The following is a 23,548-nucleotide window of genomic DNA, read 5'->3' as shown; positions in this document are numbered from 1 at the left end:
AGCTGGGACTAAGGTATGCATCACCATGCCCAGAAGGACCTACTCTTGTTGTCCCCAGATGTGGATTCAGTTTTTACCTTCCACTCATGATTCCATCTCTCTCCTCCCCTGCCCCTCCCTTGGGACAACCCACCCCTTGACACCAACCCTGAACTAACATGAGTGAAATCAGTTCAAATCAGATACCCAGTAGAGCACAACAGCTCAGGCCTGTAATCCTAGCACTCTGGGAGGCCAAGGCGGAAGGATCGCTTGAGCTCAGGAGTTCGAGACCAGCCTGAGCAAGAGTGAGACCCTGACTCTATTTAAAAAAATAAAATTAAAAAATAAAAACAAAAACAGAAAAACAAAAAACAGATACCCAGTAGATTTAAAAAATTTTTATTTCAATGCACAGCTATAGCATTCATATACTTCAGCCTAGGGCAGGGGCTGGGAGTAGGTAAGGAGAGGTGTACTTAGATTGTCCTGTTCCCAAAGAGAGGGTAAATAGGTAAGTCACCTGTCACTCCCAGCTCAGGCCCTCAAAAGTCCCAGATCCTGAGCTCCAGATATCAGGATGTAATACTAGGGTTCATTCTGCTCCAAAAAAGCTCAAACTACCTGCTCCCAGGAGGGCAAGCATTCTGCTCCTTTGTCTCCTGCCTGCCCTTAGGACATAATACCCTTCTGTCTGGCCAGGCGTCTGTTGGCGAGATGGATACAGGAGAACGTAGCAACTACACTAGATCTCTGATACCCCATTTTGGAGCATCGTTAAGGTCAGTCTCTGGAGGTACTGCTGACGCAGAGGGGGCAACTGAGAGTACAGCTCAAAGCCCTCTGGGAGGGTAGAATTGGGAAGCTTATAGTGGAGGAGATGCTGCCGGAGACCCTGTGGAGAGGGAAGAGACTTTATGAAGTGAGTAGTGAGATGCTGCTGAGGTCTCTGTCCCCCAAGACCCTCTAATCTCCCACCCTCCTAATGGCCCTGACCCTACCTCATCTGCCAGCAGCCAAGTTTTCTGCAGCATACGCCTGCGGGCCACCTTTACCTCATCCTAGACGCAAAACAGGGAGAGGTGGCACTGAGCCAAGGGCTGGGATCCACCACCTCACCCCAGGGCCTTGTCTGACCCTCACCTCTTCCCTGGCTGGCCCAGGGGCAGCTCAATCTAGTTCCCTTCCTCCCTCTCAAGACGGGGACGTAACTTACTGAGCTCTTTGGGTCCTGGGAGAAGATGAAGCTATTGACATGAGCCACAGCCACAGCGTAGAGCACAGGGCACCAACGTGGACGGAGTGCTCCAGTAACCAGGGCCCGGAAGTAGAGCTGAAGGAGGTCCAGGTTGTCTTCAGGAGGCCCGGTGTAGCACTCCAGGGACACAGGCAACTGTGACGGGGAAATGAGATGTGCTGAGGGGGAGGGTGGGAATGTGTATCACTGGACTACAAGGTGGATGGTTGATGGTCACATGAAACCAAATCATAAGGACAGAGATCAGGTCTCAGACAGACATCAATCCTTCTCTAGCACAAGGATCAAGGCTAAAGACTAAAGAGCAGAAAGCAAGGGAAACTGGGAACTGAGCAGCAGTTGTGAATGTCTACTGCCTACCACTGCTTAATACTTTAAACTCAAAACTTTCAAAATGTCATATTCAACTGCTCCGTTATTAACAAACTTCTCAAAAGTTCACGTTCCTTGGCAAGTTAATTCTCTTTCTAAAAAGTCATTCTTAACCTCACAGAGAAATGATTAAAAGATAAACACAAAGTTTATGTCCAATGCTGTTTATCACAGTGTTGCTTAAAATAGCAAAAAAATCTGCAACAATCTAAACAGCTAGCAAGAGGTTCTAAGAAAATTGGGGTGCATCTACACAATAGATATTATATGATAATTTTTTTTTGAGAGTCTTGCTGTCACTCCAGCTAGAGTGCAATGGCATCATCACAGCTCACCACAACCTCAAACTCCTGTGCTCCAGCCTTCTAAGACTTTGCTTCTTATTTTGAGCCTTGTTTTCAACAAGTTCCCAACAGAACTCTCTCTTCCCTCCTATCTTTTGTCATGCTCCTTTCTGCCACTGAGCTTTTGCTTATGTTGTTCTACTAGGAAGATCTTGCCCTTCTACCTCTTCAACAATTCAAATTCTACCCAACCTTGAGTGTCCAGGTCAATCCCTACTTCTTCCACAAAGCGTTCTCCTTATGGGAAGCCTACTTTGATCTTTCCCTTTTCTGAATCCTGACGTTAACACCTAGAATCTGAACAATTCAGAGCCATTTTGGTTTTTAGTAAATCTTTTCTTCCCTAGATTGTAGCCCTTATGAGAAAGCCATACCCTGTTAATAACGAGCACCTACTATATGTCAGATACCATGTTAAACTCTTTTCATGGATTCTCTCAATCCTCTCAAAGCTCAGAAGGGGTAAGGAGAGGAACCTGAGGCCCACTAAAGCTCCCCCTGCTCAGGACTGCCCCTAGGGCCAATACAGGGCATCCCTGGCAGGCCCTGCTGGGCTGAGACAGTACCTGCGTCAGAGGCAGGCTCAGAGATCGCAAGGCTCCCACGTGTTCCCCAAACAGGGCAAGGCGCAAGGTGACACTGAACCGACGCTGCAGGGGAAGAAGGACCAGAGCTCCAAAAAGGTGGTCCCCAAAAGAGACAGCCTCAAAATGATCCAGGAAGTTGGCATAGAGGTCAGGGAAAGATGTCAGGCCAGGAAGTGGACTGTCCAGGTTGAGGCTTGGCAGGACTTGAGGCTGACAGAGCTGGGATAGGAGGGCTGCCACCAGATGCTGTATTGGGGACTCCCGGAACAGGTCACTGTCCACCAGGAACACACACATGAGCCGTGCCAGGCGGGCAGCAGGAGGCACAGCCCAGAGGGCCTGGGGGCGCCAGCTCTCCAGAACTAGCACCCACTGCAGGACCCGCATGGCTGTCCCCACAGTGTCAGTGGGAGGGAGCCCCGAGGGGGTATCTGAAGCCTGGTGGTAGAGGTGAATCAGTGGCAGGAAGGGCCAGTCGGTGGGCAGCAATGGCTCCTTAGGCACAGGCAGCAGCAGGGTTGGGACTTGCTGTAGCTCCCCTCGGTGCAAAGCCTGGGAAGCCAGCAGGCTGGCTCGGGCTGGCGAGCAGTGGCTCAGGTAGCAGCTGCGGATGCTGGGGAGGTCCCGGCAGGCCTGAGCTAGTAGGGCCCCTCGTCCACACCGAGGCTCCCTGCTGCTCCCTAAGGAGAGTTGGTCAGAGAAATCGGCTGCCTCTGGACCCCCTGATGTTCTTTCTCTGTAATGGGATGCAAAAGCCAAAAACAAGGGCTGGAATCAGAGCAACTGGAGGCTGTGCCAGCTCTTTAGGGCTTCCCAGAAGCTCTTAAGTCCAATCCTACTCCTCCCTGCTCCCCTAACCACCTCCCATGCAGTGTTGTATACCAATTAAGAGGATGAACACTAAAGCCAGCTGCACAGGTGTAAGTTTACGTAACTTCCCTGTGCCTCAGTTTCCTCACAGTAAGAAAGAGATAATAGTATCTATCTCATGGCCCGTGTGAAACACTTAAAAGACAGATAAACACGTAAGGGAGTACCAGACATGGAGTAAACAGTAACTGCGAGCTAGTACATGCATGTAGCTAGTTTATATACCACTTTTTAGCCATACAGTCACATTGAAGTCTCACAATCATTCTCTGGTGTGGTGAGCCTCACTCCCACTTTACTAATGAGGTAAGAGAATCTGACGGGTTAAACGAGCAATCCACGGAAGAAAGAGAACTAAATCTAGCTCTGCTGGCTCCAAATGCAGGGCTGCTCAGTTAACAACCACAGCAGCCTCCATAGGGCACAGCTGATGCCAGTAACCCTGGACTTACGGGAGGAACTCCAGCCGGAACACACAGCTCAAGAGCAGCTCGTGGGCGAGGTACTCGCTTCCGGGCAGCAGCCGGCTCAGCAAGGACAAGGCCATACCATGATGGAGGGCAGCACTGGCGGCAGGCAGTGGCTGGACAATTGCCTGTGGACAGAAAAGCTGGGAGCTATTTAGTGTGCGGGAGTGCGGAGGGGAGGGGACCAAAGCAGTGGGAAGTGAGGAAGAGGACGTAAGCAAGGCTGAGCGGCACAGATCCAGGGCACGTCTGGAGGAAAGTAGGAGCTGTATGGCCTGGCAGAAGCAGCAAAGGTTCCAAGAAGCAGGAGGAGATCTCGGGGCAGGAGGCAGAACCTGTCAGACAGGGGAACCCACCGTTTTCTGGGCCAGGGCGAGGGCCAGGTACTGCAGGTGGTACTCGTGGTGCAGGGCCCACGCAGAGAAGGGTGTGAGGTGTGGGGCAGCCCCAGGAGCCACACACTGGAGGAAGTAGTTCTGGAGTCCAGGGGCAGCCAATATGACTGCCAGCTGAGGAAAAACAGTTTTGTTCAGATGTAGAAATTGACTCTGATGCCTTCTGGGCCTCCCCAAGTGGCCGTCCCCTCCCAGCCAAATTCAGAGAAATGGGTACTGGCAGAAGGGGCTTCCCTTCCCCATGGAACACCCTCCCCTTTCTTTCTGACTCCTGCCACCATGGCCCCCTCCCTGGCCCCTAACCAGGCACCCAGGGCTTACCTGGCCACACAGCCCCTTGTGGATCCGGGCCAGGGTGTTGCAAAGTGAGAGGAGGGCAGTGAGGAATGGGAAGGGTGAGGCTGAGCCAGCCAGACTCAGAGGGGGGCAGCCTCCTGCACAGCCCAGTGACACGAGGCTAGGGGGAGCTTCAGGGGCCGGAGCACAGGACAGCGGGTTGCAGAGAGGGGAGCAGTGCCTGCAGGCAAAACAGAGAATTGGAGCGGGGCTCTGGCCTGACATGTGCCAGGCTGGAAAAGAGCTGCTTGGTCTGTGACCAAGGCCGGCAGAGGCCTGGCTGTGCAGGTCAGTGCCCACACTCCTCGGAGCCCTGCGCACTGCTGCCCGCTAGGGATTCAGGTTCCCTCAGGCTGCAGTGCTGCACCCTGGGATGGACAGGGAGCTGGACCTAGGAATCCCGAGAAGAGAAAGTGCCTCCTCTTCTGCTTCCCCCTAACAACCCACACACGGCACATACCTAAGGGACTCCCACAGGCTGCCCAGAGTGGGCTGACTCAGCAGTGGCAGCAACAGCTCCTCCGACAAGCGCTCCATGTCCTGAAGCCAATCCTCTGGGCACAAGCTTGGCTGGAGGACCACAGGGTTCACTGAGCTGATGGCCCAGGACACCCATTGTCTTACCCCTGTGTACCTGGGCCAACTCCACCATCCCAAGAGCCCAAAAGAGTGCATTTGGAAGCTTCTGCAGGCTGACCTTTCCGAAGGGAGAGAAGGCCCTGAGGCTGCTCTGGCACCCAAAGGCCAGGGATGCACAGAGAACATAAAGGCTATAGGAAGGCTCAGCTGCTGCTTGGGTTCTCTGGTCCCAACCAGCATGGCTCCTGGGAAGCCCCACTGGGATATGGAGGTGGAAAGAGGAGGAAAGGCAGGAGTTAAAAGGTGGATGGTAGGAAATGGGGAATAGGAGTGGAGGGGTGGAATGTGGCTGGAGGCCAGCACAGGGGCATGGTGGAAGGCAGGCAGGTGACACTCACTTGCTGGCTCCAGGCCTGGTAGTAGGCGCTCAGGAACAACAGGCAGGCAGTGGGCACTGGGCTCAGGGCACTCCACATCTCAGATCTGGGCAGTAACTTCAAGGTCTGCCTTAGACATGGCTCCACAAGAGGCTGGAGCCCAGACACCTGCGTCCAAGTGATCAAGGAGGGGGTGGCCGATAGGCTGGCCTCAGCAGAGTCACTACAGAAGCACCAAAAGGGGCCACAGTGAGGATCTGGCTGCCTGATTCCCCTCTAAGCAACAGCCATTCTCTCCCTAGGGAGGAGCATTCTTGCCTGTCCTGGGGTTGCCGGCAGGATGTCCCTACTGGCAGGCTCAGGGTTTAACCTACCTGATGGGTTTGGGGTGGGTGCTACCAGCTGCCAGGGTCAGCTGCGTGAGGAGAGTGAGCAATGAGGCTATCCGTCGCACGGACAGGGGCTGAGGCGGGTGGGTGCTGAGCTCCTGTGGCACGGCCTGCAAGGCCCGCATCAGCACTGGGTAGAGCTCCCTAGGGAAGAACGATGACTAACGTCCAGTCCACTGCATGAAGTAGATGGAAAAATGACACACAGGCATAGCCCTGCCCCAGGGGTTTGCCGTCTGGTGAAGGAGGATCAGGAGGGAGAAGGCCCCAGGTTGAGGCACTCTTGGGCCCTGAGGAAAGGGGAGGATGTAGTCCTTCAAGGCTGCCCCCAACAGAGAATTTAAATCTTAGTTCACCAAGATACCAATGCTTTTGCGTACAGACTGTGGTTAGCTCAGGTTTGTTCTGCTCTTCTCTGACTGGTCCTGACTCTCAAGCCTTTTCACACCCAGTAGATCCCTTCCTCATTCCAAGCCCCCCCGCCCCCCAACCAAGCTTGGGATCTTGAGTAAGACTGAGGTACTGATTTGGTCAGCAGTGCAGAAATGGAGGGGTCTACAAGGGAGCCTACTCCTGCCTCTCCTCACCTGTAAAGGTTACCGCCCTGGCCATAGGAAGAGGCCACAGCCCACAGACGGAGGGCCTCAGTGCTCAGCGTCTCAGCTTCCTCTGGGGGCAAGGCCAGTTCTTGGGGAGCCTCAGCTATGAAGCGGCACAGGCGGCTCCGGAGGTCAAAGCTGCTCAACTGGGGGTGGGCAGAGTACGGCGATCAGGGTCTGCTGGGAGTCCAAGTCCACCTACTCTGAGCTGGACTGAGAGTCTGGCTCAACTTGGCCCTGTTCCAGGCCACTCTGGGCAGGGGTGAAACTACCTCATGCACCCCTCCCTCTCTTTAGCAAGCACTTGCTGGGCACCTTCTCTAGGGCTGCTTGGCTAAGGGTGATTAGCACGCATCTATATGTGGCTCCTGTGATCTGGGTCTGGGGAAGGGGAACCCTCCCCTTACACCGTGAGACCAGAGTATGTCTACAGGACACACCAGGCTCCAGCTGACTAGCTTCCTGTCTGGTGGTTTCTGTTGTATTTCTAAGCAACTGAACCAGAGCGGAAGATGGCATGAGCTGGTCACCCCGAGGTTCAGGGGCCACGTTTAGCTACCAACCCAGCCTTGTCCCAAGCCCCCTCATCCCTTGCCCTGTGTCCTGCTCACCAGCCGGGCAGCAATATTCGTACCAGCCGAGGCCAGGACACGAAGTAGTTTCATGGCAGTAGCACAGGGTACTTTGTGTAGACTGGGGGTAGGCCCTATCCCCATGGGGGACCAGCTGGTGGGCAAGAACTCTCCAACTATGGTCTCTATCAGCCGAGGGCACTCCAGGACCTATGGGAGACAGGAGGAAAAGGGGAGGTAGGGAGGCTGTCTTGATCAGGCCTAGCCAGGCTCTTTGCCCACTCCCTGTCCCCTTCTTTTTCTCACCCTCGTGGCTGACTCCAGGGAATGCCGGGCCAGGCGGATGAGCACGGCCAGGATGTCAAGGACCACAGCAGGTCCTGGGCAGGTGACCTCTAGCACAAAGCGCAGCCGAGCCAGCAGGTTGGTAGCCAGGAGCCCCTGGGGGTCAGAGAGATAAACCCACTGCCAAACACAGCTGGGCCCAGGCCCTGATGACACCTCTTGCCCAGCGTGTGCTTGCCCTCTAGGTCACAGGATGGGAAAGATGCTTTGCCTTTACCTTGATGACATCATGTCGGGCCAGGTCAGGTGCAGGCCGGCTTCCTTCCTCGGGGCTCTTCCTTTTTGCCTTTTCTGCCGGGCGTTCTTCATCCTCATCCTCTTCCTCCTTGTCCTCCTGGCTGGGCATCAGAGGGAACATCAAAGCTCCATGGTACCAAGAGAAGGTGCTGTCGAGGAGCTCCTGCCAAAGGAAAGGGAATAGGGGTGGGAAGAAGAGAAAGGGGCGAGGAAGTGGGCCCAGGAGTAGAGAGTGGAAGCCCCCCAAAGAGCAGAAAGGAAAGGCTCCTGGGCTTCGGGGCCGTTAGGAGAAGAGGGTGACACCAGCTCACTCTCATTCTACGTTCTGCTTGCGAGGCACGCCCAGCATGAGGAGTGGGGACCCTGACACCTCCAAGCCCCAGTCCTATCCGTATGGCATACCTCATCTCCAGGAGCCACCAGCAGAGCCCGAAGAGCCCGGATGGCAGCTGCGATGACCCCATCCACTCTGTCATCCAGGGAGAAGCGCAGCAGGAAGAGGAAACCAGCGTCCAAAAGGAGGTGCAAGACACTGCCCACGAGCCGTTCCCCAAACTCACCAGCCTGGGCCTGGGGCAGGAGGATAAAACCTTGCTGGAGATGCTGAAGTTATATAGTTTTCACTCTAACCCTTCATTTGCCCACTAATGGCCTGGGGTTGTTAAAAGCACGTATCTGGCTAGTGAGCCAGAATGGAAAGGGCAGGAAGTGAGGATGTCTAAGGTTGTGGAGCAAGGGGGTGGGGGCGGGCAGGACCAGGCCAGCAGTCCACTCACCCTGCTGATGACCTGGGCCAACACATGCAGTGCTAGTGCTCTCTGCTGGGACACCTGGCTGCGGGTCAGGTGGAACAGCTCCTGTAGGGAGTACCCTGCTCTCTGGGGCAGGGACAGGAAGTTAGAAGGAGTAAAGATGCAAAGCAGTGCCCAAAACATACCCAGCAAAATGACAAGGGAAAGACACAGATGAGTAAGTGATATCTCCTGCCCCTGCTCTCCATGGAGCTCAAGCTGGTAAAGAAGATGGGACTTGCACACAAGTAACCGTGGCACACAGCAGATGGGGAGGAATATAGCAATCCATGTTTAATTTGCAACCAGTGGACAGAAGAGCAAGGGGGACCTGCAAAAGCCATCTGGTCTCAGTGGATGGGTAGAGCTTCTATGGCCTGGCATGGCGCAAAAGGTAAAAGCATCCCCTGGAGCAAGCTGAGCCCTGAAGGTCCCTGAGCACAGGAGGCGTGTGGGGAGAAGGCAGCAGAGTGGGGCAGCAGGAGTGAAGGCGGCAGGGTGGCAGGGTCAGCAGGAACGGGCGGGGAATGGATGGTCTTGCCGAGCTGAGGAACCAGGACCTTATTCTGTGAGCAGAGGGGAGCCGGGAAACTTTCCAAGGCAAGGTATAGCCTGAGCTGCGCCAGACGAAATCAGTATGGCAGCCTCGTGAGGGATGGAGTGGCACGGAGGAGAGAGTGGAAGGCATGGCAATTGAGCAGACGGAGCAAGACCACAATGTAGGAAGCATGATGACAAAAGTAGGCAAGTTCTAGCAACTGACCAAAATGTGAGAGAGAGAAGAGCAAGATTTTGAGCCTAAGGAACTGAATGGACAGCAAGGCCATGAACTAGAGCAGGGCACACAGGAGGTCATGGGCAACTGACCAGAGATCCTTTTCCCTGTGCCATTTTTGCCCAGGGTGGAATGCAGTGTCCTGATTTAGCTCACTGCATCCTTGACCCCCTGGGCTTAAGTGATCCTCCCACCTCGGTCTCCTGAGTAGCTGGGACTATAGGCATGTGCCACCATACCCAGATATTAATAGTTTGTTTTTTTGTTTTTGTTTTTTTTTTTTTTTGAGTCAGAGTCTCACTCTGTTGCCCAGGCTAGAGTGCCGTGGCGTCAGCCTAGCTCACAGCAACCTCAAACTCCTGGGCTCAAGCAATCCTTCTGCCTCAGCCTCCCGAGTAGCTGGGACTACAGGCATGTGGCACCATGCCCGGCTAATTTTATCTATATATTTTTAGTTGTCCAGCTAATTTCTTTCTATTTTTAGTAGAGACAGGGTCTCGCTCTTGCTCAGGCTGGTCTCCAACTCCTGAGCTCAAACGATCTACCCACCTCGGCCTCCCAGAGTGCTAGAATTACAGGCGTGAGCCACTGCGCCGGGCCAATGGTTTGTTTTTTTTGCAGAGATGGGGCCTGGTCATATTGCCCAGGCTGGTCTTGAACACCTGGCCTCAAGTGATCCTCCCACCTCAGCCTTCCAAAGTGCTGGGATTATGGGTGTGAGCAACCTTTCTCGGCCTCCACGTGGTTGTTAAAAGCACTTGCCAAGAGCTGCCCAGTTCTCCCTGGGCCTCATGCCTCACCTCTGCCTCCTCGCCATGGTGGTGCAAGCCCAGGTGGGTGGGTAGGTCCACATCAGGGGACAGTAGCTCTCCCTGTAGACTGAATCGGGCCTGCATCCTCTGATGGGAAGAGAAAGGATTGTGGGCTGGGGCAGCATCAACCTGTCCACACCCACTCCCCACGTTTAATCCCAGGCCTCTCAGGACTTAGGTCCTGACTCTACCTCTGTCTGGAAATGGGGCTCATCTGGCCTTGGGGCCCAGGCAGGGTGATGGGAGGGGGGTGTGAGAGCAAAAGAGAGATGTTTCTCAGGCTCAGGGGAATAGAAGGGCCTGAGCTCTGGGTGTAAGAGCAGCAGCCCCTCACACCCCACCCCACCCCTTGGAGGCCAGCTGGCTCTCACCTCCTGTGTCTGCTGCCGCCGGAGTGGGGGCAAGTCCTGGGTCCAATGGAGCTTTTCCATTTCGACAGTGTCCATGTGTAGCCATTCCTTCTGGGGGGTCACAGGCAGTGCAAGCGCTGGGGAGATGGAAGCATGATAGTATTCCCTAAGGGGCTCAGCTCACTAGTCCACAAGAATCCCCACCGTCACTAAGCAGCTGCCACATCTACTTCTGCCCCAGGATCTGGCAGCTTCTACCCTCAGTTATGGCTAAATGGCATGGCCCTGGGGCTGGAACTTCTGGGGACCAGGCGAATGTCGCAGATATGGCAGACACCTCCAGTCCTGGGCTCTAGACCCTTGCAGACCCCAAGGATTTGTTGGGAGTGGGAGGAGGAAAGAAAGAGAAAGATTGGGCAGAAAAGAGGAGGGAGGACCACAAAGATCCAGGAAAGCATAGCTCTCCAGCCCTCTAAAGGAGTAGGGGAGTGGGGACAATGAGAAAGCAGCTATACTGCCCCAGGGGGCTGGATATAGAAACATACCCCTGCAACACTGTCCTCCTCCCTCACCCCTGCCCGCACCCAACCTACTCAGCTGGCTTGGAGCTCCTCCGGGGGCAGGAGGTTCCTGGCTGTCATAATTCAATTTCTTCCTTTGTTAATCACTAATGAAATAATCTAGTTTCTGGGAAATGAGTGCTTCCACTGGCCTCTCTGCTTCTGGTCTGGCACGTTCATAAGACCTTCATCATACTCTTCCTCTCCCATCACTCTGACTGGGCCATCTTCTCCCAACACTGGGATCAGAGGTAAAAAGAACTATGGGATGGACAGAGCCAGAGCTGAGGCAGCTACAGCAAAGGCAGGGAGACGGTTTGTCAGGGGGAGGGGGCCGTTCAGCCTCTTATAAGGGGAGGCGGAGAAGGAGCAGTAACAGGACATGAAAACAGGAAGCATGTGCAGGAAGAAGATATGCATCAGCAAATGAAGACTGATTTGAAGCCAACGATGAGGATTAATGTTAGCTCTCCAAGGGCAGAGAAGCTTCTCTCATTTGCCAGGCCTAGGAGAAGGGACATTTTCCGCTTGTTTTATCCACCAAAAGAAGGTCCCCCCTCCTCCATACCTGGGGCTCCTGGCTCCAGCTTGTCTCCCTTCCTGGACTCACTGGCAGAAGTTGACATGAGGGGCTCCTCTTTGTTGACATGAACAGAGGATCCTCCTGGCTTCTGCTCCTCGGTGGCCTTCTTTCCTGTTTGTTCTTGGGTATGGCTGTGAGATCTCAAAAAGGCAACCAAGCTGGGGTCTAGAGGTGAAGGTGCAGGGACAGTGAGAGAGGGCAGATTGTTCCTAGCCTGCTACAGGCCTGGAACCTGCTGAATATTGCCTGCCTGTTGGTGTCAAGGACAGGACAAGCTGCTTCCCAGCCCGGGCCTAAGCCCCTTGGCTCTTCTTATGGCCCTTCAATGACCCTGCCTTCTCACACCTGTGGGTCACTGGAGGCTGCTCACCTTTCCCCCGCCTTCACAGTCCCCTGCCCCGGGTTCCTACGCCTGTCCCTGTGCTTGGCTCCAAGTCACAGGTCCAAAGTAAGTGGCTATAGAATGAATGTTGACTAGAGCCAAAAAGAAGGCATTTAGGGAAACAATTTCCTCACCTTCTCTCAGCTAATTTATTTATGCACACATATTTACTAAATATCTAATATGCGTTATGCTCTATATAGGTGCTAGATAATACAGTGGGAGACAAGATTGACTGGGTGCCTAGCATTTGGCAAACAAAAGCTAGGAGGGAGGTGTAGCACAGTAGTGTCACAGAATGGAACAGACTGCAATTACACTGGCGTACAGCTGTTATAAAGCGTAATGTCCACTGCACCAGGATAGTACAGTTACACGTAACGCAGTGCTTACAGGCAGGGCCTGTGAGACCAGACAGACCTAGGTTTAAATCCAATCGGAGTTCCTTATATGCTATGTGACCCATGGAGAATTTCTTGAAAGTTTGGGGTCTGTTTTTTTCATAGGTATTAATAATATGAGGTTAATACCACCTACCTCATGGGATGAGTTTAAGGATAGAATGAAATAATAACATTAAAGTACCCAGCACGGCACCTGGAACTCACAGTAAGTCTTCCTCAATAAGTGGCAGTCCCTTCCTAGCAAAGCCAAGTACCCATACCAAGCTGAGCCAGCAACCGCTGCTGTTCCTGTAGTATCTCCTCAGGAGCCATGGCCTGCAGTCTTGCTACATTCTCTTCATGGATGGTCTGGGCTTCCTGCTGAGCCTCCTGGCCTCTGAGCCCCTTCCCTGTGACCAAACTGGGGCCCTGGAAGTTGTGGCTGCTCCCTGGAAGCTGGTAGCCCTGGTCTCTAGGAGCGGGTGCCTCACAGGTCACAGCATCTGGAGGAAGTGCATGATCAGTTTCATTACCCTGCCCTCTGTGGCTCTAACTGGGCCGTATGGCCCTTTTCTGTATGCCTATTAAGCCTGGGGACAGGTACAGACTGGAGCTTTCCCAGGCACAGAATAGACAACCCACTGGGTCTAGCACAGGACTCCACACTGGGGAAGGGAGGTGGCTTCTCCACTCATTGTTTCCCTAGGACTTATATGGAAAGGTTTCCCTCAGAAACATCATAGTTTCTTTCTTTTTTAAAGAGACAGTCTCACTATATCACCTAGGCTGGTCATGAACTCCTGACCTCAAACAATCCTCCCACATCAACCTCCCAAGTAGCTGGGACTATGAGCTCAAACTGGCACACCTGGCCACATCCTAGTTTCTGACTCTTCTTGGATGTCTAGGCAGCCATCTACTGCTAAGTGCCTGCCCCCAGCTCTTCTGCTAGTAAGATGCATCATTAAAGGAACCTCGGCCTACATTTTTTTTTTTTTTTAAGAGATGGGGTCTGGCTATGTTGCCCGCACTGGCCTCAAACTCCTGGGTTCAAATAATCCTCCTGCTTTAGCCTCCCAAGTAGCTGGGACTACCAGCACATGCCACTGTGCCTGGCTCAACTATTACTACATCTTTATTTTCCAGTCTCTGCCAGACACTTCTATCCCATACCCATTCTCTCAGGTTTGCATAATGGCCTGCCCCCTCCCTGCACCTAAGACCTATATGTGGACCCAAGCCTAACATACTCAGTACTTTTAAGTAAGGACATGGAATGACTTTCTCTTGAGATAGCTCAAATGCACCTCCTATTTGAGGCAGGGAAGACACATACACAAAAATGAACCTATGATCACATCTTTTAAAAAGGCCAAGGCAGGGCATGGTATCTCATGCCTGTGATCCCAGCACATTGGGAGGCTGAGGCGGGGGAATTGCTTGAGGCCAGGAGTTCAAGACCAGCCTGGGCAACATATTGAGACCCTGTCTCTACAAAAAATAAGAAAAATTAGCTGGAAGTGGTGGTGTATGCCTGTAATCCCAACTACTTGGGAGGGAGGCTGAGGCAGGAGGATTGCTTGACTCCAGGAGTTCAAGGCTGCGGTGAGCTATGATTGCACCACTGTACTCCTGCCTGGGCAACAGAGTGAGACCCTGTCTCAAAAAAAAAAAAAAAAAAGAAAGAAAAGTAAAAGAAAAAGGCCACGCCCAAGCCTCTTCAACCCCAGCTCACCCTCTGGTGGGACCATGTTGAACACAACTTCCTCAACTGATGGCACCCTGGCTTCAGATAGCTTCCTTGCTGCAATTTCCTGGGCAAAGATGCTTCTCTTACCAGATGTTCCTGACTTCCCCTATGGGGCAAAAAGAAAATCTAGGTTACTGATGCTCATTATCTCTCTCCTCTTAACCATTATACCAAGGTCTCTGGAACAAAAAGATAAAAGGGACTTAGCTCTAGGGATCATAACCCTGGTCATCAGAAAAAGGAGAACTCTGTAGGAGTAAACATCTTAAAATCTGACAGATATGGGTTGAAGCTCTGGCTCTTGTACCTATCAGATGTGTGGTATTGGACAAGTTATTCACTTCTCTGGGTGGGGGCTCTCAGTTTTCCTCATCTGAAAAATAGGGATAAGGTATCCTCATACTCAAGGTATCATCATGACATCTCTACCTTACATGTTTGTTATGAGGGCTAAAAGAAGTAATATGTATGAAGTGCTTAGGATGGTACTGCTTTATAAATGGAATTGCTTATCATTATTAAAACTACCTGGAGAAGATGTACTATGAGACTCACCTGTCTCCCAAGCACTGCCTAAGCTTACTCTTGCCCACCTGTCTCTCCTGCGAGCGATGGAATACAGGCGGGAAAGCAACACCACTGGGCACAGGCAGATTCACGGCCACTGAACTTGTATCTCGTTCCTGTAGCAACAAAGCACAAAGTAGTGAAGGACAATGGAGAGACTTCCACAAGCTAGACTCTACTCCACTGGCCCTCGTTCTACAAGACTAGAACCTCATTCTGGGGGGTCATGAACTCGCCTTATTTTAGGGCAGAGTGATTCTAACCCCGCTCCCAACCTGACTGCAGCGGGAAAGTCTACTTTCTGAAGCACCCTCCACTCATAAGGCTCATCCTTATCCACCCACCAATATCCTTACTGCCCTGGGATGCCTTGTCCCACTCAGCCAGGGTGAGACGCACAATAATCTTAGTCAAGACAGCAGTGATGTGTTGATCGTGCCTGTTCAGCCTCTCTTCTGGGTCCTCATCTTCAGGCAGAGGGTAGCCAGGGCTGGGCCTAGCTTTCTTCGGGGGAGCAGGAACCAAAGCTGGGGGCAAATCTGGGAGATCTGGGAATTGAAAAAACCCACATGTAAGTATACTCATATTTTCCTAGGAGGACGCCGAGGGCTGAGGTGAGCCAAAGAAAGGCAGCTGCCTTGGAGCCTCGCTCAAGGTGTTTCATCTTGGGTAAGATATTTAATGTTTTTTTTTTTTTAATTTTCAACTTTTTTTTTTTTAAAGATAGGGTCTCACTATGTTGCTCAGGCTGGTCTTGAACTTCTAGCTTCATGCAATTCTCCTGCCTCAGCCTCCCTAGTAGCTGGAACTACAGGCATGTGCCGCTGCACCTGGCTAAAATATTTAAGCTCAGTTTCTTTTATCTGTAAAATGGGGCCTTTATCTGTAAAATATTAAGAGCCTCAGTTTCTTTATCTGTAAAATGGGGCTGTTGCAACAGAGGCTATGCAGTGTCTGAAATAATGATGGGGTAGAACCCAGCCACATCAGGAAGATGAAGGGGCCCCTGAAGCTGTACCCTCTCCCCTTCTTAGCCTCACCCCACAGACACTCACTGTCCAGCATCACTACATCCCGATGGTCCTGCAGCAGAGCCTCTTCTGGGTTAGCATCGCCACCTCTCCTATTTCCTTTCTTCACCAATCGTACTGCTGGGGTTGCACCAGCTGCGAGAAATTGACTCTGGAAGCGCAGCAGGTCCACCTCGGACTCCCCTGGCTTTGGTCTTGACAGCATCTTGACACTCCAACTGCAGCCTCAGTATGACTCTTTCAAGCACTGCTTCCGTGTGGGGAGTTGCTCTCATTCATCCCTAAGAGCAATAAAGATGATGGGCCCTCTGCAACTGAACCCCAATCCTCTGTACTAGGTATCAGAGAAGACCCTCTCTTTCCCTGGATTCGCATGAACTCATTCCTCCTCATTCATAGCTTATTGCTTTCCCTTTTCAGCCCTCCCTGATGTCATCAGCCTAGCAACAATATTTACAGCCAGCTTAGGTTGTTTATAATCTGTGGGTGATAAAACGCTCAGGAACAACCAGCAGGAGACCTGAGGAAAATCCTATCAAGGGCCAGGCAGTTAAATGTGTCATAACAGGGAGCAATGATTCTGTATCAAACGGAGAGAACGTGCCTGGCTTAAAGGTATTCAAATTATTAAAAACCTTAGGCTGTAAAATATCAATGTATAAAAATCATTCATATGTCTATACACTAGCAAAGAACAATCGGAAAATGGAATTAAGAAAACAATTTAATTTACAATAGCATTAAAAAGAATAAAATGCTTCAGAATACATTTAACCAAAGAAGTACAAGACTTGTCCATTGAAAACTATAAAACACTCTTGAACTAAAGACCTAAACAAACGGAAAGACATCATGTGCTCAGGCACTGGAAGACTTAATACTCCCCAAATCTATAGATTCAAGGCCAATCCTTATCAAAATTCCAATTGTCTATTTTTGTAAAAATTTACAAGATACTCCTAAAATTAATATGGCAATGCAAGGGACTCATCAGACTACCCAAAACAATCTTTTTTTTTTTTTGGCAAGGCAAGTGTGAAACAAAGTTTACCGAGGAAGGACAAGATAGATTTACAGAGCAAGAGCAAGAGCAAGATACGTTTGCCACAGAAAGACGAATGGACCCCTCTGGCGTAACAAAAGGGCCAAAAATCTTGAAAAAGAATAAAGTTGAAAGACTCACACTTTGAAAACAGAGCTATCGTAATCAAGACTGTCTGGTGCTGGCATAAGGAAAGACATATAGATCAATGTACTAGAATTGAGAGTCCAGGATAATTCCATATATCTATAGTCAACTAATTTTCAACAAGGTTGACAAGATTTTCAATAGCATTAAAAAGAGTAAAATACTTCAGAATAAATTTAACCAAGGAAGTACAAGACTTGTCCATTGAAAACTATAAAATATTATTGAACTAAAGACCTAAACAAATGGAAAGACATTGTATCTTTGAAAGAAGAGTAAAGGAAGAGTATTTTCAACAAATGGTGCTGGGATAACTGGATATCCACACGCAAAAGAATGATGTTGGACTCCTACTTCACACTATATACAAAAATTAACTGAAAATGGACCAAAGACCTAATTGTAAGATCTAAAGTTGTAAAATTCTTAGAAGAAAACATAGGTGTAGGATGAGCATGGTGGTTCACACCTATAATCCCAACACTTTGGGTGGCCAAGGCAGGAGGATTGCTTGAGGTCAGGAGTTCGAGATCAGCCTCAGCAACAGAGGGAGACCCCCCCCCATCTCAACCAAAAATAAAAATAGAAAAAATAGCTGGGTGTGGTGGCACCCACCTGTAGTTCCACCTACTCGGGAGGCTGAGAGAGGAAGATCGCTTGAGCCCAGGAGTTTAAGGTTGCAGTGAGCTACGATGACACCACTGTACTCTAGCCTGGGCAACAGAGCGAGACCCTGTCTCAAAAAAAAAAAAATAATTAAAAAAAAAAAAAAGAAAGCATAGTTGTAAATCTTCGTGACCTTAGATTAGGCAACAATCTCTTAGATATGATACCAAAATCAACCGAAGAATAGATGGATAAATTGGACTTTATCAAAATTAAAAACTTTTGTGCATCAAAGATGATTATCAAGAAAGTGAAGACAGGCCGGACGCGGTGGCTCACGCCTGTAATCCTAGCACTCTGGGAGGCCAAGGCGGGTGGATCGCTCAAGGTCAGGAGTTCCAGACCAGCCTGAGCAAGAGCGAGACCCTGTCTCTACTAAAAATAGAAAGAAATTATCTGGCCAACTAAAAATATATATAGAAAAAATTACCCGGGCATGGTGGCACATGCCTGTAGTCCCAGCTACTTGGGAGGCTGAGGCAGTAGGATAGCTTGAGCCCAGGAAACTGAGGTTGCTGTGAGCTAGGCTGACGCCACGGCAAACAGAGCGAGACTCTGTTTCAACAAAAAAAAAAAAAAAAAAAGAAAAAAAGAAAGTGAAGACAACCTATAGAATGGGAGAAAATATTTGCAAATCATATAAATAATAAAGGACTTGTATCTAGATTACATAAAGAATTCTTTTCAGTATGATGTTGGCTGTGAATAATAAAAAAAAGCAAAAAGCAAAAAAAAAAAAAGAATTCTTACAATTTAACAATTAAAAGACAAATAACCCAATTAAAAAATGGGCAGAGGATTTAAATAGACATTTCACCAAAAGATATACAAATGGCCAAGAAGCACATGGAAAGATGTTCATCATTAGTCATTATGGAAATGTAAATCAAAACCGCAATGAGATGCCACTTCACACCAACTAGGAAGGCTGAAATTAAATTTAAAAAGAAAGAAAAGAAAAATAACAAGTATTGGCTAAGATGTGGAGAAATGGTACCCTCATCCACTCCTGGTGGGACTGTGAAACAGTTTGGCAGTCCTTCAAAAATTAAACACAGAGTTACCATACGATCCAGTAATTTGACTCTTCGATATACATACCCAAGAAAAATAAAAACATATGTTCACAGAAAACATGTTCAGAACAGCATTATTCATAATAGCCAAAAAGTGGAAACACAAATGCCGATCAACTGATGAATGGATAAACAAAATGTGGTATATTCATACAATGGAATACTATTTGTCAATACAAAGGATGAAGTTCTGACACATGCTACAATATGCATGAACCTTCAAAACATTATGTTAAGAAGCCAGCCACAAAGGGCCTCATATTGTATGGGTCTGTTAATATGGAATGCACAGAAGAGGAAAATCCATAGAGACACAAAGTAGATTATTAGTTTCCAGGGACTAGGAGAATTGGAGGGAAAAGCGAATTGACTGCTAATCGGTATGGTGCTTCTTTTTGGGATAATGAAAATGTTCTTGAATTAGTGGTGTTGGTTGCAACCTTGTGAATATATTAAAAAACCACTGAATTGTATACTTCAAGATGGTGAATTTTGTAGTATGTAAATTATATTTCAATTAAAAAACAAAAACATGTGGGCTGGCCAAACAAACATGTCTGCAACCTGGCTGCCTAGTTTGGAATCCCTGAGCTAGATGCCGATAATAATAAAATTATATTATTATTATAGCTAACACTTATTGAGCACTTAGTATGTGCCATATACTGTCTAAGCACTTTTCCCGTATTTACTCATTTAATTCTCATAACAACCACATGAGGCAGGTTACTACTATCATTCACATTTTATTGCTGAGGAAAGAGAGGTGCTGAGAAGTTAAGTAGTTGCCTAAAGTCTCGTAAGTGGTAGGACTAGGTTTCAATCCCAGAGTCAGTCCATGCTCTTAACCACTGTGTTCTGCTTAGTGCTGTGTGGTGCTCGAGTGTCCTGGAAGTATGGAACAGTGAGTGAGACAGGAGAGAACTATAAAGCATCTTCTGAAGAGCAAACGCTCGAATTATACTAGAGTTTCTCTCAATAGGGACCACTGACCTGTAGAGCTGGGTAATTCTTTGTTGTGGGAGGCTGTCCTGTGCATTGTATTAATAGAATGTTGAGCAGCATTCCTGGATTTTACCCACTAAAAGCCATTAGCATACCTCCTCCCCCAGTTATGACAAGCAAAAATATCTCCACACTTTGCCAAATGTCTCCTTAGGGGAAAAATCACCCCTACTTGAAAACCATTGAACCAGATCTTGAAGGATAAGACAAGCCTCCAGCCAGAAGGAACAGCTGAGCAAAAGTGTGAAAACTGGATAAACATGGCATGTGGGAGAGTGCAATGAAGTGGACAGCTCCCGCCTCCTCAGGAGGAGACAAGGCTGGATAGGTAGGAATAACAATAGTGCTGAAGGACACATTTCCTTACTCTTTCTTCATGCAGTTCTAAGCAGGATCACATCTAATAACAAAGCCAGTATTGAAAACACTCCCCAAAACAAGGTTGTGGGAGAGGTTAAAATGGGTAGAAATGGCAAAAAACAATCACATGAGGATGTGACTTTAAGAACATAATAAAAAACTTTTTTTGAGAATTTACTCTGGGCAGAATGGTGTACCAGGGGCTGTAAATACAAAGAAATGCAGGTAAAATCCAGTCCCTGGGTTCAAGGAGCTTCCGGGGGAGGCAGAAACCATGCCAAAATACTGGGTCTTTTAATAATTTCCTACTTCATTATCTCTCTTCCCCCCAACCCCAAGCCTAGAAATTCCTAAGTTTTGTAGTTAAAGTGACATATCCTAGATTGTGAAAATCTTCCTTTGGTCAACGATGTACCCAAATTTGGGGGAGGAATATAGTAACCACATGTATACATTTAAAAAGCAAAACAAGGCTGGGTGCAGTGGCTCATGCCTGTAATCCCAGCACTTTGGGAGGCCTAGGTGAGAGGATTGCTTCAGGTCAGGAGCTCAAGACCAGCCTGGGCAACAGTGACACCCCATCTCCACAAAAAATTTTTTAAAAAATAGGCCGGGCGCGGTGGCTCATGCCTGTAATCCTAGCACTCTGGGAGGCCGAGGTGGGCGGATCGTTTGAGCTCAGGAGTTCGAGACCAGCCTGAGCAAGAGCGAGACCCCATCTCTACTAAAAAATAGAAAGAAATTATGTGGACATCTAAAAAAATATATATATAGAAAAAATTAGCCGGGCATGGTGGTGCATGCCTGTAGTCCCAGCTACTCGGGAGGCTGAGACAGGAGGATCCCTTGAGCCCAGGAGTTTGAGGTTGCTGTGAGCTAGGCTGACGCCACGGCACTCACTCTAGCCTGGGCAACAAAGTGAGACTCTGTCTCAAAAAAAAAAAAAAAAAAAAAAATTAGCTAGGCGTGGTGGCATGCACCTATAGTCCTACCTACTTGGGAGGCTGAGACAGAAGGACCACCTAAGCCTAAAAGTTTGAGAGAGGTTAGTGAACTATAATTGCAAAACTGCACCCCAGCCTGGGCAACAGAGAAAGACTCTGTCTCAAAAAATAGATAAATAAATAGCATTATATCCCAGTGACCAAATTAATCACATAAAAAACTAGTCCACAGGATTTCAGAGGTGGAAAAAATCTCTAAAGGTTAAAAATAGGTCTAAATAATAAGGAGAAAACTTAGATAAGCAGAGAACAGAAGGAAGTGGATGAAGTGAGCAAAGACCTGTCTACAATATTGAGTCTTAAATTTGGCACAGATCTTGTAATAAGTAAATATGTTTGTAGAGTGACAACAGCAAAGTACATAGGTGTGCCTCTTCCTGGATGGGAGGTAAACAGTATGGAGATGGACTGCCTATGCTCAAATTCAGGCTCTACCATTTACTAACTGTAAGCTTAAGCAAGGTACTTTACTCAAATTATCGTGCCTGTTTCCTTATCTGTAACATAAAGATAATTGTACCTACCTCATGAATGAGTTAAGTATATGTAATGTGATTAGAATAAGAGTCTTACACATGGCAAGTACACAAATACCAGTTATGATTCTCATTATTTATACAAAGAGAAATTAACCATAACCAATTGTTGGGCAGTCTTGCCAACAAACAAGGAAAAAAAATCTCCTACCCCAGTGTCCCCCCTGGCCCAAAGGAAGGCTAAACTAGATGAAGGGAGAATCCAAAGTATGTTAACAATTCACTTCTGTAAGATTCTACAAAAGCAAAGACAATTTCCTCTATTTATCAATGGATTCAGGTTACCAAAAGCAAAGTCCAGCCCACTTCTCAGGGTGGGCCATAATCCACACTGCAGACAGCTATGGTGGTTATGGACACCAACTTTTAAATCAGAAGGTCAGACGTCAAATACCAGCTCCAGCTACTTACTAGCTGTGCGAAAATGGGAAATTATCTAGGCTACCCTGAGTCCCGTTTCCATAACCATAAAATGTGGATAATAACAGGTCCTATATAATAGGAATTTTTGTAAGGATTTAAATGGCTATGCACGCAAAGCGTCTACTCCAGTATTTGTTATTTAAATAAGCCTCAGTAATTGACAGCAATTATTTTAGTCCTATGTAAAGCCACCAATGTATTTCCCCCACAAACTCCAGGGCAGATTTGTCCAGAACCAATCCGTGCTAGAAATGATAACATCTTTAACTATTAACAAAATAAGGATGAATCCTCAGCCTAGAGAGTAACCTGTAAGCAAAGAAGCACTAACAATGGACCTCTGGGTTTTCTTGGATTGCCTCTGAGGAGTCTTTGGGGCTCTTACATCGCAGCCTGTCCTCTAGCGCCAGGATCCAAACCCGAGTCAGGTCACGCAACTGCCCCTAGAGCTCTGCGGTCGGGAGTTCTAGGCATGCCTCCTGAACCACCGGAGTCAGCAACGAGAAATCACCGAGTCAGCCTTTGCCGCCGGTGGATGAAAAGCCGTAACCGAAATCTATGCACTGGAAGGCCGCAGCCGCTCCCGTGCAAAGACCTGCGGGCATGCTCCAACAAAGGAACTGGACACCCTGCTCCTAGGTTTTCTGCCGGGTCACCTAAAGTCCGTCCCTCCAACCCCGCCACCTACTTGCTACAGGTATCCCTGGGCGCCGCCATCTTACCCCACAGGGCTCGCGTTTCCGCCGCCGCCAGATTTCAACTTCCGCCCGGCAGCGCGGCCCCGCCTCCTGGGCTTGACTCGGAGTATTGTGGGCTGTCTGCTCAGCGTCGCAGGCAGGTAAGCGCGAAGCTGCACCGCCGGCGGTGTCCTACCCTGCATAAACTCTATACCAACACTCAGCACACACATCCTTCTGATGTACAGCAGGCACAGACCCTTCTACACATACGACACCCGTGACAGGGACAAAGGGTTCCTCAGACGTCCCTCTGCACTTACCAGCCTGCATAGCCATATCCTACACCCCAGCGCTCACACACACCCCAGTGTGACCTCCCCGGTGTGTTTATGGACAAGCAAGAAGGTAACTATGAAAAAGACTCAAGGAAAGGAACACTCCCAGAGTGCATTGCGGAAATGGTGGCGGTGAGGAGAAGAAAATAGCCTTATTGCCAGCAAGGTTATCCCCTTCCAGAGCATCTTGCCTTTGTTCATGCCAGTCTCCCTTCGTGGAAATCCTCCCTCTTTTCATGCCACCCCTATCCCCAAAGTCTTTCTCTTCCTTTAAGGCCTAGCAGAATTCAACTCTAAAACCTCTGCCAACCGGGCCTACTCACTGAACTTTCCTTAGAATCACCTGGAATCATAACACCTGCGCCACTTATATGGCATTCTGGGAATGTACTGCCAACGACCGTCACTGGTTACCTTTTGGCAAACATATGTCCTGTTCCCTTGAGTAGACTGTGAGTTCCTTGCCAGCACCAGACCTTGTTCTTTGCATCCATAATGCTCAGTACCCAACATGTTGCCATGCACATAGTAGGACTTTAAGTTAAATCATTGCTTGATTGAAGGACATCTTAGGGCAGCCAATG

General features: G+C 49.1%; 1 protein-coding gene across 4 annotated transcripts; it reads right to left on the bottom strand.

Moving 5' to 3' along the window:
* Nucleotides 1–367: 367 nt before the first annotated feature.
* Nucleotides 368–22,674, bottom strand: RPAP1 (RNA polymerase II associated protein 1). Of its 4 annotated transcripts, none has more exons than XM_069484524.1 (25): nucleotides 22,638–22,674; nucleotides 15,715–15,971; nucleotides 15,059–15,207; nucleotides 14,686–14,775; nucleotides 14,078–14,198; nucleotides 12,624–12,845; nucleotides 11,563–11,742; nucleotides 10,456–10,571; nucleotides 10,073–10,171; nucleotides 8,483–8,584; nucleotides 8,109–8,276; nucleotides 7,687–7,869; nucleotides 7,431–7,565; nucleotides 7,164–7,334; nucleotides 6,541–6,698; nucleotides 5,939–6,097; nucleotides 5,586–5,787; nucleotides 5,069–5,178; nucleotides 4,594–4,789; nucleotides 4,234–4,386; nucleotides 3,863–4,005; nucleotides 2,520–3,276; nucleotides 1,196–1,372; nucleotides 981–1,040; nucleotides 368–874 (listed from the first exon to the last, which is right to left on the bottom strand). In XM_069484524.1, exons 2-25 carry the CDS (start codon nucleotides 15,893–15,895, stop codon nucleotides 725–727), a joined length of 4,182 nt encoding a protein of 1,393 aa, XP_069340625.1. In that variant the 5' UTR covers nucleotides 15,896–15,971; nucleotides 22,638–22,674; the 3' UTR covers nucleotides 368–724. The 4 variants fall into 4 exon arrangements, with proteins under 4 accessions (XP_069340625.1, XP_069340642.1, XP_069340633.1 ...); XM_069484541.1 differs by having other exon boundaries at nucleotides 11,605–11,742; nucleotides 22,638–22,663; XM_069484532.1 differs by having other exon boundaries at nucleotides 22,335–22,656.
* Nucleotides 22,675–23,548: the final 874 nt, after the last annotated feature.

The sequence above is a fragment of the Eulemur rufifrons genome, chromosome 2 (assembly GCF_041146395.1).
Source record: "Eulemur rufifrons isolate Redbay chromosome 2, OSU_ERuf_1, whole genome shotgun sequence".
NCBI lineage: Eukaryota > Metazoa > Chordata > Mammalia > Primates > Lemuridae > Eulemur > Eulemur rufifrons.
The sequence above is the reverse complement of the archived record's forward strand: the minus strand, read 5'-3'. Positions and strand labels throughout refer to the sequence as shown.

Coding starts and splice junctions, on each gene's coding strand:
- RPAP1 (XM_069484524.1), bottom strand. CDS start 15,895: ATGCTGTCAAGACCAAAGCCAGGGGAGTCCGAGGTGGACCTGCTGCGC. Junction 6,098..6,540: donor CAGGGCGGTAACCTTTACAG/GTGAGGAGAGGC, acceptor GTTCTTCCCTAG/GGAGCTCTACCCAGTGCTGA. Junction 5,179..5,585: donor ACCAGGCCTGGAGCCAGCAA/GTGAGTGTCACC, acceptor GTGGTCCTCCAG/CCAAGCTTGTGCCCAGAGGA.